The 12,500-nt window shown below is 42.8% G+C and overlaps 2 protein-coding genes across 4 annotated transcripts in view; one reads left to right on the forward strand and one right to left on the reverse strand.

The window, feature by feature from the left end:
* Positions 1 to 5,604, reverse strand: part of LOC143274847 (uncharacterized) — a 25,249-nt gene extending 19,645 nt beyond the window's left edge. Inside the window, exons 1-2 of the mRNA XM_076578802.1 lie at positions 5,429 to 5,604; positions 3,437 to 4,100 (exon numbers count right to left, since the gene is read on the reverse strand). Coding sequence (XP_076434917.1) covers positions 3,437 to 3,820 — 384 coding nt within the window. The 5' untranslated portion in view covers positions 3,821 to 4,100; positions 5,429 to 5,604. The remainder of the gene's footprint in view (positions 1 to 3,436; positions 4,101 to 5,428) is intronic.
* A 1,488-nt stretch (positions 5,605 to 7,092) lies between these two features.
* LOC143302183 (E3 ubiquitin-protein ligase RNFT2-like) overlaps positions 7,093 to 12,500 on the forward strand; it is a 32,589-nt gene continuing 27,181 nt past the window's right edge. For 2 of the 3 annotated variants that reach the window (XM_076616731.1, XM_076616733.1), the window contains exons 1-3: positions 7,112 to 7,181; positions 8,148 to 8,483; positions 10,470 to 10,773. In XM_076616731.1, the coding sequence (XP_076472846.1) occupies positions 8,169 to 8,483; positions 10,470 to 10,773 (619 nt within the window). In that variant the 5' untranslated portion in view covers positions 7,112 to 7,181; positions 8,148 to 8,168. The other variant, XM_076616732.1, reaches the window with a different exon arrangement.

The raw sequence follows: 12,500 nt of genomic DNA on the forward strand, positions 1-12,500 counted from the left end.
ATACGTCACCCTGACAATACGACCCCCAATAAGTCCCCCAGACAATACGTCACCCTGACAATACGACCCCCAATAAGTCCCCCAGACAATACGACCCCGACAATACATCCCCCTGACAATATGTCCCCCAGACAAAATGCCCCCCAGTACGATCCCCAGACAATACGTCCCCCTGACAATACGTCCCCCAATACGATCCCCTGACAATACGTCTCCCAATACAATCCCCAGACAATACGTCCTCCTGACAATAAGTCCCCTCCCCAGACAACATGTCCCCATGACAATATGTCCCCTCCCCAGACAATATGTCCCCCTGACAATATGACCCGGATACAATCCCAATAGATCCCCAGACAATACATCCCCCCACCTTATCCCCAGACAATACGTCCCCCGGACAATATGTCACCCTGACAATACATTCCCCATTATGATCCCCAAACAATACGTTCCCCTAACAATACGCCCCCCTGACAATATGTCCCTTCCGCAGACAATACATCCCCCAGACAATACATCCCCCTGACAATACATCCCCCTGACAATACGTCTCCCATTAGATCCCCTGGACAATACATCCCCCTGACAATATGACCCCAAGACAATACGTCCCCCATTACCATCCCCAGACAATATGTTCCCAGACAATATGCCCCCTCCCCTGACAATACGTCCCTCCCCAGACAATACGTCCCCCAGAGGAGGAGGTGGAGGAGGAGGAGGAGGAGGAGGGGGGGAGGAGGAGGAGGGGAAGGAGGAGGCATTGTGCTATGTAGGATAAAATGCTGGGGCAGCAGGAAAGGCAATCCTGTTGATGTACATGCTGCAAACATCCTTTGACACTGTTGTCCATGATACACACACACACACACTCATACATAAAGGTACAAGCACATGCATAGGCACACACACAGGTGCATGCAAACACACACACACACAGGAACGCGCGCGCGCACACACACACACACACAGGAACACACACACATTCTCTCACTCTTTCTGGCTTTTTCTTTTCAATCACATAATCTTTTTATGTTTTTTGTTTTTGTTTTTGTTTGTTTGTTCAAGAAAACACACATATACACATACACACACATTTTTCATGCTCACACTCTCTCTCTCTCTCTCTCACACACACACACACACACACATATCCAAGCCGTTCAAGATTTTTCTTACAATTTGACAACACACACATAAACTCAAACACATACACACACACACACACACACTTACACTCACAAACGCTCCTCCCCCCCCCACACACACAATCCTCTTCCTCCCCCCACCCCCCTTGCCCCCCCAACATTCCCTCCCCTACCCACATACTGAAAGGACCATGAAATAGGCTTGCCCTTATTACAAGTCCATTACATGTACACAAGACTTGTGTGTGTACTCTCAATCCTGTACTCCACAGCCCTGTTGACACACTGGGGGAAAGGCCTACATATGTGCCTGTAACTTACTGAAGCGTTTCAATGGCCTCACTTTCCTTTCCCTGAAGGTAACACCCTGGGCCCTTTTGTGTCTCGAGTGGGGGAGAATTCCACCCAACCAGAGGGGAAGGGAAGGCCAAAGTGCCTGTGGTTTGGGTTTGATCAAAGTGTGTGTGTGTGTGGGGGGGGGGGGGGGGGGGGGGGGGGTAGGGTGGATGTGTTTGTGAGTGTGTGGGGGGGAATTGTTTGTTTGTTGATGTTGCTGTTGTTTGTTTTTTTTGTTGTTTTTTTGTTTTGTTGTTGTTGTTTTTTTTGGTTTTTTGTTGTTTTTTTTGTTTTGTGTGTGTGTGTGTGTCTGTGTGTCGGGGAGGCAAGGTGTGTGTTTGTGAGTGTGTGGGTGGAAAGTGTTTGTTTATTCGTTTGTTTTTGTTGTTTTGTTTTTTTGTTTGTGTGTGTGTGTGTGTGTGTGTGTGTGTGTGTGTGTGTGTGTGTGTGCATGCACATGTGTGTGCGCGCGCATGCGTGCACACACACACACATATGTGCATGTGTGTGTGTAAGTGTGGCATCTTCTAAGGCTTGTTACTCCTTTGCTCTAGACCTCACATGCTTGAAATCCCAGGATGTGGAATGCTTTCAGAATGTTTATCTCAGGGAACAACATGCTTGAAATCCCAGGATGTGGAATGTTTTCAGAATGTTTATCTCAGGGAACAACAAGAACAAATAAACAAGGTCTGCAAACACACACACACACACACACACACACACACACAAAACAAACAACAACAACAACATTAGAAAAACAACAACATGTATGTATATAAATAAAAAACAACAACAAAGAAGCAAACAAACAAACAAAACACCCTTGTCTTGCACCAATTCCCTAGACAAATTGACCTATGGGTCTTTTTCACCCCACAAACCACAGATGGAGAATCTGGAAACGAGTTACAATGGTTCTCTCCTGACACGCCAAGCTTGGACATGGATCACTACATGCTGCATTGCCATCAGATAAAATGGGTCTTTCCACAAACCCACAAATCATGTCCTGGTGAACGAAAACAAGATGCTCAAGAGGCATTCTTTTTCTTCTTCTTTTTTTCTAATCCTTTCTTTCGTTCAGCAACATCTGCGTGACTTTACAGAAAATCAGATGACAAAGAGGACAAGAAGGAAGGAAAAATAAAAGAATACATCATGAATGGAAACGATCCTTAAAATATTGTTTCATTATATGAGGCATTCTTGTTGTCCTGTCAAATTACCCATACATTTGTATTGTGATAAGTTTGAACTGAAATACTGTTTCAGCTTGGTCTCTGACTGAAGACTGGTGCTATATAAAGTTATCAGTATCAACAGTTACAATAATGATAATGATGATAATAATAATAATGATGCTGATGATAATAATAAAATCAATAATAATTATGATAGTGATGATGATGATGATAATAATAATAATGATGCCGATGATAATAATAATAATACTACTGTTATTATTATTATTATCATCATCATTATAATAATAATAATAATAATAAAATTATTATTATTATAATTATTATTATTATCATCATCATCATTATTATTATTTATTATAACAACAAAAACAACAACAATAATAATAATGAAGATAATAGAATAGACTAGAATATAGATTACATCTTCATTACCAAGTGTACCAGGGTCACAACGAACCATGGGGGTGGGGGTGGGGGGATAGTACATAAAAAGGTACAAACATAAACCGAAAATCATTATTCAAACACAGATACAGTAGAATTTTGGACACATACATGTGTGTATCATTGTAAAAACTTGTGCATGCACACTCACATGCACACATGCACACTCACATACATGCACACACACACACGTTTGAACATAGGCCGCACATTACGCATTACATATGGATCTATGTCATGATAATAATAATATAATAATGATAATAATAACAATAACAATTACAACAACAAACTCACCAGTACTTCCTTCAGCTCTCTCTCGCAGGCCTCGTGGGAGACCCCATCACTGGGGGGCGTTGCCGACGGTGGCTTAGAGACGCTGTGGTTCCTGGAACTGCTGGTGGTGATAGACCGACGTCGGTCCTCTGAGCGCGACGTCTCTTTGGGGCTGGGCAGCGTCATGGCGTTGCCCTGGATACCAGAGTACCGCTCGTCCAGCTTCTCTTCCTCAGGGGACTTTGGGGCAGCGCTCAGTTTCGGCAGGTGAACTTTGCTGTCATCTGGCGCCATCATGTGTCGCAGCGACCCCAAGGGTCGCGTCCGTTTACCTCCCCTGAGAGACAGGGAACTCATCCTGGGGCGGTGATGGGCTGGGGGGTTGGCTCTGTGGGTGATGCTCATGTACCCTTTTTCAGATCTGCGCTGAATCCAGGCTGAGCAGTCTCAGTCCAGTCTCTCTCACACGTTCCTTAAGCTGTAACCGCACGGCTTTTTCATCGACTCCAAAAGCTGCATAGTGATTTTGTTGAACATTTTCATCAATCAGTCCTTTTGACGCTAATGCTATATTGGGTTTCTGTTCATTCACGGCATTAGTTATGAAATCAACTGCAGCTGCCAACAAACTGTTGCTGGAACTGAAGGGACATCAGATTGACTTGCACATTCATTGCTTGTTCACCTGTAACAGAAGAAGCAGACGTGTTGTTCAATACATATGGGAAAGTCAGTGTAAGTTGCAATCTGTATCAATCTACTGTCTTTAAACAGAATATAAAACCAGCTGTCCATCAGACTCAGAGACAAAACAGAAGCAAAGTGAAAGACAGCCAGAGAGCTTACAGGATTTGGGGACAAGATAATAATAAGTGAAAGGCAGCCAGAGAGCTTACAGGATTTGGGGACAAGATAATAATAAGTGAAAGGCAGCCAGAGAGCTTACAGGATTTGGGGACAAGATAATGATTAACAACTACAAAAATCTGTACATGCCTGCTTATGTTTATAAAGTACACACATACACCCATAAAAATGAAACACACACACAAACACACACCTGCACATGCACAAACACACACACATTATTATATGCATATTCCAACACAAATATACCTGTGCATACACATACATGCGTGCCCCAGAAACATATGCAAGCCTGCAAATCTACAGATGTACACACACTTTATACATCTATACCTAGAAGCTGACAGACAAAGAACAGACAGACAGAAAAAAGGTGCTCTTCAAAACTTGTGAAACGCTTCATATTTTGCAGTGTCTTCCTGAATATGTAGAGTTTTTATTGGCTGTATGAAAAATGCAGAACCATGTATTCTCTGATACTAAATAGAATCAACAATGTGTGTGTGTGTGTGTGTGTGTGTGTGTGCGCACATGAGTGTGTGTGTGTGTGTGTGTGTGTGTGTGCGCACATGAGTGTGTGTGTGTGTGTGTGTGTGTGTGTGTGTGTGTGTGTGCACATGCATACATGTGTCCTATGAATGTATGTGTGTTTGTGGCTGGTGTGTGTCACTGTATGACTGAACATTTAGTATCTGACTGATGTCTTGTGTGTAAATTATTTACAATCATGCAGAATTTTCGGAAAGCAACACAAAATACGGTTAATAATGATAAGTTATATAATTCAGCCAAGCAAGTTCACATGAAATATCCCAATAAACTCTGTCGTGTAAATGCAAATCAGTCAATTAACCTCACATCCATCTCTCCATCTTTCTTTCATTTCACCAGTTCATTTTATATTTATAAACTGATTTTGCATTATTTAAAAAGAAAGGGAAAAGGTATGCCAAAAACTAAAGGAAAAGCATATTTTAAGCCTGGTCTTAACTTTTCTATATCGCCTGAAGTGGCGTCTGCGACATACGCCACCAGACAACTTGCTGTGAGATTCAGTCTAACGAAAGCAAATACATGTCTAATCGCAATTACCAGTTCTGGTCAAACACTTCAAACAGATGTTTCCTTCAAAATCATTGAACGCACCTTCACAAACTCACACACTCGAGTGCTTGCAATAAACCGTGTCTCGGCATTCAGCTCTCGTCTGAAGTTCATTATCTCCCGTATTCACAACACCCACTTTCTGGCGATAACTGTGACTGCTCTCACATCAAACCAGCACACAAACCGAAGCTCTTTCGCTTTCTTTTTTTCTTTTTCTTTTTTGGATCGTCTGGCGTCGCGGTATCTAAGCCGCCAAGCCCGCAGTGACGATATTTTTGCATTGTCATTGGCAGTTATTTTCTAAGGGGAAGTATCCCCGAGAGTATTCATTCCGTGAAATTGACACAATTGCTTCCCTTCTCAATCGAGTTTCACTTTTCCAACATCACAGCAATTGTGATTGGTCCATTCACAACACACTGCTGCTGAAACACACATACACATAATACTTTTGTGTGCTCACTGAAACGAAGTAAACGTTGAAAAAAAAGAAGAAGAAAAATGGGGATGGGGTGAGACAGGAAGGAAGGGGGAAAGAGAGAGAGAGAGAGAGAGAGAGAGAGAATGGGGATAGGGTGAGACAGGAAGGAAGGGGGAAAGGAGAGAGAGAGAGAGAGAGAATGGGGATGGGGTGAAACAGGAAGGAAGGGGAGAGAGAGAGAGAGAGAGAGAAAAAAAAGTGGTCATGAGGGGTTCGTCAGTGTAATTTGTTACCCTTTTTTTCATGTAAGGCGCCGCCCTCAGCTTTTAGCCTGAGAGAAAGGCAGTGCCGGAAACAAATGTATATCTCATCATCTTCATCATCATTTTAAATTTTTTTTGTCCCCCCACAGCAGTGTGGTGAGAGTCATCACATCGAAGCAGGCGGTTTTTTGTTGTGTTTTTTTTTTTCGTGTGGCATAATACTTTGTTGAGAAAGGCAATTTTGATATGACTGATGTATGTGTGGTTGCACGAGGCGCATGGGGCGCTTGAGTGAACATCAGGGATTTAATTTTCTTATACGAATGTCTCCGTCTTTCCCAGTTCAGTGTGTCCGAAGAAATCGGAAATAAAGAAAATAACAGAACTGAATAAATAAACGGTTCAAAGTACGAAAAACAAACTTCCCCCTTCCGTGAACCCATCCACGCATTGATTTTCCTGGCCCTCTCGATCTCTATTCTAAACACACACACACACACACACACACACACACATTTGGTGCACCGTGGCTGTCAGCGAGCGCGTCACGGGAGCACTGACATGGCGGCCGCTTGGCCTCAACCACCGGCGCGACAATCATGCTGTTTTGCGAGAGATAATGGTCTTGTGTTCTTGTGCAACTGTTGTTCCAGTCAGAACGCTCCTCCTCCCCTGCAAGCTTTAGATAAATTTCATGTAATTTTCTTTCGATCCATTTTATTTTATTTTATTTATTTATTCATTTATTATTTTAAATCGCACAGTTCTCGAAGAACGAAAAATGAAATGAAGAAGAAAGTGAAAGTCTCATTGGATGGTTTCGTATATGTAAGCACTAAAAATAATGTTTAATGGTTCAGTACATAAACATTAGTGTTGTAGTATATTGGTATGATATATTATTTTCTATGTTTATTAGAACATGCACCTGACGTAGATATTAATGTATCGGGAATGTTCACGTTTTACTTTAACTGCAATAAATCTGATAGCTCTTCATTCGAAACAAGGGATGGCACTCTTATAACTAAGGTGAGACGACGGCCACGAAATCATTGTAAACCTTCGATAAATTTCAGACTTTTTGCGGATTGTAGGTGACTAGGAGGTAAAGAAATTCGTAGAGTCAAAGTGTTGCAGTGTATTCGACTCAGTTATCAATCGTTCCGTTCCCGTATTTCACAAGCTTCCTTCATTCCCAGTATTTTCTGCTGGATCTATTTTCCTTTCCTTTTCCCCATGTCCAGTGCTAGGGCGACCAGCAAAGTTTCTCAGATCGGACTTTCTGTTTGATATGTGATATAAACTGGTATTGTATGACGGTTAATATTAGAACGAAAGAAGCTGTGGATCTGAAATGGATATGTAGTAGTAAATGAATAACAAGATTATATTAAAAAAAAAAAAGAAGTAACCAATGGCAAATCGTATAGTTGATAAGCAATATCAGTTATCACAATCAAATAGGTTGAAGGTAGTTGGAAAGAGATGTGAAACAACTGAGTGATGAGTCAGTTGAGTTATCTCAGTGTCTACACAAACACAGACAGATACACAGCCAGACACACACACACACACACACACACACACACACACATGCACATGCAGCTCTTTACTCACAATCTCTCATGACAGTGATAGAAAATTAAACAATTAAGTTAAAGTTTACGTTGGGATGTTTCAAGTTGACATTAACAAAGTGCTCAGTTTCAGGGTTGTTGCTGTTGACCAAGTTAGAAAGTTCTAAAATGGGGAATGGGAAGTGAATATATATATATATATATATTTTAAGTAAAACATTGATAATTTAACTATTATTTCAGCAATCCAAGTTAAGAAGTAAAGCCTTAAAGATCAGGGATGTCATTACTACTAAAGAATACCTATGTGTTTATTTGTTTGATTGCGATACTCCTGATTTGCCACTGTTGCGGGATGACTCTGGACATTAAGTTAATAACTTTATAGTAGTGTTCACTTGTGTTATGTGTAGGTCTGATTTCTTTCTAAAAGTTTGACTCTTAGATGTCATTTGGCAGTCAGTTAGAACTTAATAGAAGAAAAATATGAACAGTTTTCAGAAGCGAGACTTTGGATGGCATCCAGCAGCCAGGGGGGCTCGGGGGACCAGCCCCGGGACAGTGGAGGTCAAGGGTCAGGCTTGTGGCCTCTGACCTCCCTGCAGTCCCGCTACACTCGCACAGCCATGGACTTTGCCCAGGAACTGTTACCGAACCTGCCGCGACGTTCTCTGAATGGTTCAGCGACATCAAGGGCAGCAGTGGTGTCTTCGTCGTCATCATCGTCATCATCAGCTGCTGGTCAGAGTGGGGGGCAGGTGGCAGTGGACTTGTCATCTCTGATGGTGGGGGACGAGTCACAGGATGGGTCACGCACTATTAACCCGCAGGTTAGCTGGTTTCAATGTTTGTATGGGTGTGGGGGGTGGTCTGGGTGTTTGTGTGTGGTGGGTATGAGGGTGTGTGTGTGTGTGAGGGTGTGTGTGAGTGTATATATGTGTTTGTGTACAAATGTATGAGAGAGTGTGTGTGAGGGTGTGTGTGTGTGTGTGTACACATTTGTGAGGGTGTGTGTATGTGTGTGTTCATATATGTGAGGGTGTGTGTGTGTGTGTGTGTGTGTGTGTGTGTGAGTGATAGAGAGTATGTGTGTGTGAGTGTATGTGTATGTGTGTGTGTGCACAAGCCTGTGTACACTTGCATGCTTGAGTATCCATGTGTGTGTGTCCTTGCAAGCTTGAGTTTCATCTTGTTTATGTGTATGTTTTGTGCATGCTTGCAATCTTGGGGTGCCAACATGTGTGTGTGTAAAGCTTAGAAAGTATCATTCAAGGACAGTGTATCTATCCATGTGATGATCTGCTAACTCCACCACCCAGTGCCACACATTCATTTTTAGTCTAACTTGTGCTTACAACATTCTAGTTGCAAACTACTGCAAGAAAGTGTGCACCACCCATACTTTACTGAAAGGAAAGTGAACAGACTATCAGTTTCTGATTGTGTAAACGTTAATTGACACACTGGCTAGCAATGAGTGAACATTAGATATGAGATTAATTTTAGATAATTTGTGAATATGTTATAGATTGCCATTAAAAGTAGCTGAGATAAACCTAGAAAATACACGAAAAAAAGTGTCTCCATATATTATGTACACATAGTCTACAATTATAATCCAAAATTCTGGTATTCTACAAAAAAACTCCCTCTCATTAGTAGTCTCATATGCACTCTTTTCATGCATACACATACATATGCACAGTGTAGTGTGTGTGTGTGTGTGTGTGTGTGTGTGTGGAGGGGGCTGTGAACACACTACCTAGGTCAGTGAAAATGTTTACGTACCCTAAATCATAAATGAAGATGATTCAATCATTCATTGTTTTCGTTCTAACTCTCATTTGTGCAGTGTGCTTATGGATCAGTCTGCATGCTTTGATACCACCTGGAAACTAAAACTGTTTTGACCCCCCACCTACCCCACATATGGCCATATATTATGGGATCTTTGACTTTTTAGCCCTTGACCCCACATATGGCCATGTGATCTTTGACCTTTTAGCCCTTGACCTCACAGATGGCCATGGGATCTTTGACCTTTTAGCCCTTGACCCCACATATGGCCAAGGGATCTTTAACCTTTTAGCCCTTGACCCCACAGATGGCCATGGGATCTTTGACCTTTTAGCCCTTGACCCCACAGATGGCCATGTGATCTTTAACCTTTTAGCCCTTGACCCCACAGATGGCCATGGGATCTTTGACCTTTTAGCCCTTGACCCCACATATGGCCATGGGATCTTTGACCTTTTAGCCCTTGACCCCACAGATGGCCATGGGATCCTTAACCTTTTAGCCCTTGACACCACAGATGGCCATGTGATCCTTAACCTTTTAGCCCTGGACCCCATATATGGCCATGTGATCTTTAACCTTTTAGCCCTTGACCCTACAGATGGCCATGTGATCTTTGACCTTTTAGCCCTTGACCCCACAGATGGCCATGGGATCTTTAACCTTTTAGCCCTTGACCCCACAGATGGCCATGGGATCTTTAACCTTTTAGCCCTTGACACCATAGATGGCCATGTGATCCTTAACCTTTTAGCCCTGGACCCCATATATGGCCATGTGATCTTTAACCTTTTAGCCCTTGACCCCACAGATGGCCATGTGATCTTTGACCTTTTAGCCCTTGACCCCACAGATGGCCATGGGATCTTTAACCTTTTAGCCCTTGACCCCACAGATGGCCATGGGATCTTTAACCTTTTAGCCCTTGACCCCACAGATGGCCATTTAACCTTTTAGCCCTTTACCCTACTAGATGACCATAGGATCTTTAACCTTTTAACCCTTGACCCCCACACCAGATGGCGTTACGCATGGAGGAGATCCGAGCCCTGCTGCGCAGCATGAACAGCCAGCAGCAGCAGCAGCAGCAGCATCAGCACACACACTCCCACCTGGAGCCCTCCGACACCTCCCCTCAGGGCGGGGACCACACCCACTCCCATGCCCATGCCCACAGCCATGGCAACGACCCCAGGGGTGAGGGTCAAGGGGCGGCGGTGGCAGGGTCACAGCTGGATGTGCAAGGGGTGGTGAAGCTGCTGCAGACGTCGGGTGTGTTCTTCGTGCTGCTGCTGCTGAGGTTTCTCTATGACCACAGTCTGGGTAGGTGTGGGGAGAGAGGGAGAGAGAGAGAGACAGAGAGAGAATGTTGTTTGTGTTAGCAAGGCGATGTTTTGTTGTTCACTTCTTGTTGTTGTTAGTTTGGGGAAGAAACAAGGAGACTGAGAGTAGGGTATAAATATACCTCCTACATGAAAATGACCAAATAACTCAAAGTCAAACATTATCACTTACAACTTTGCTAGGATTCAAACCTGGAATGTTTTGCGTTGAACTGAAACAGCTTGACTACTTCAGTACTTGGCTGTGATGTCTATGACACATTTCATCCCATGCTATGCATTCCTTGTGATGTCAGTATATCCACTAACAGAGACTGTGGGAAACATGGAACTCGTGCCTTGAACCCTACAAGTTTTCAGTTTGAGTACACTGAAACTGGTTTATTCAATTATTGTGTTACAATGATATATATATATATATATATATATATATCTTTGTTGCTAGTGACCCTCAACATGTGAGTGTGTACACACAGAGACCACAGAATGAGTAACTTGTGTTTCAAATCCAACTTTCAGTTCTGGTTTATTTTTTCTGTTTTGTTTGTTTTGTTTTTGTTTTTATTGTGGAATCAAAACTTCAGTACGTGAAGTGTGTTGAATGAAACTGTTGTGGTGGTAGTGATGATCGAAAGGAAAAAAATGACCTCAGATGTTAGGGAGAAAAACAAAACAAAACAACTACAAAAAACCCCCAAAACAAACACCCAAATCCAGCTAGCCAGTTTCATTCACTTTACAAGGTATAAACACTTCAGTAAACACGATGCAACTCACACAGAGAATTTTACAACAATCTATTCAGAAGCAAAACAAATTTTGCTTATCAATTTTTGTCCGACTTCACCCTATTTTTAAGTTTCAGCCTTCTCTGCTTGAAAAATACATGATCCGGAGAATGAGATGACTTGTGATGGAAAGGTTTAACAGGACTGGGTGTTCTGTGTGCATGGATGGAAGGTGGTGTAAAGGTTTAACAGGACTGGGTGTTCTGTGTGCATGGAAGGAAGGTGATGTAAAGGTTTAACAGGACTGGGTGTTCTCTGTGCATGGAAGGAAGGTGATGTAAAGGTTTAACAGGACTGGGTGTGTGCATGGAAGGAAGGTGATGTAAAGGTTTAACAGGACTGGGTGTTCTGTGTGCATGGAAGGAAGGTGATGTAAAGGTTTAACAGGACTGGGTGTTCTGTGTGCATGGAAGGAAGGTGATGTAAAGTTTTAACAGGACTAGGTGTTCTCTGTGCATGGATGGAAGGTGATGTAAAGGTTTAACAGGACTGAGTGTTCTGTGTGCATGGAAGGAAGGTGATGTAAAGGTTTAACAGGACTGGGTGTTCTGTGTGCATGGAAGGAAGGTGATGTAAAGGTTTAACAGGACTGGGTGTTCTGTGTGCATGGAGGGAAGGTGATGTAAAGGTTTAACAGGACTGGGTGTTCTGTGTGCATGGAAGGAAGGTGATGTAAAGGTTTAACAGGACTGGGTGTTCTGTGTGCATGGAAGGAAGGTGATGTAAAGGTTTAACAGGACTGGGTGTTCTGTGTGCATGGAAGGAAGGTGATGTAAAGGTTTAACAGGACTGGGTGTTCTGTGTGCATGGAAGGAAGGTGATGTAAAGGTTTAACAGGACTGGGTGTTCTGTGTGCATGGAAGGAAGGTGATGTAAAGGTTTAACAGGACTAGGTGTTCTCTGTGCATGGAGGGAAGGT

Source organism: Babylonia areolata, chromosome 29, assembly GCF_041734735.1.
Source record: "Babylonia areolata isolate BAREFJ2019XMU chromosome 29, ASM4173473v1, whole genome shotgun sequence".
Classification (NCBI taxonomy): Eukaryota; Metazoa; Mollusca; class Gastropoda; order Neogastropoda; family Buccinidae; genus Babylonia; species Babylonia areolata.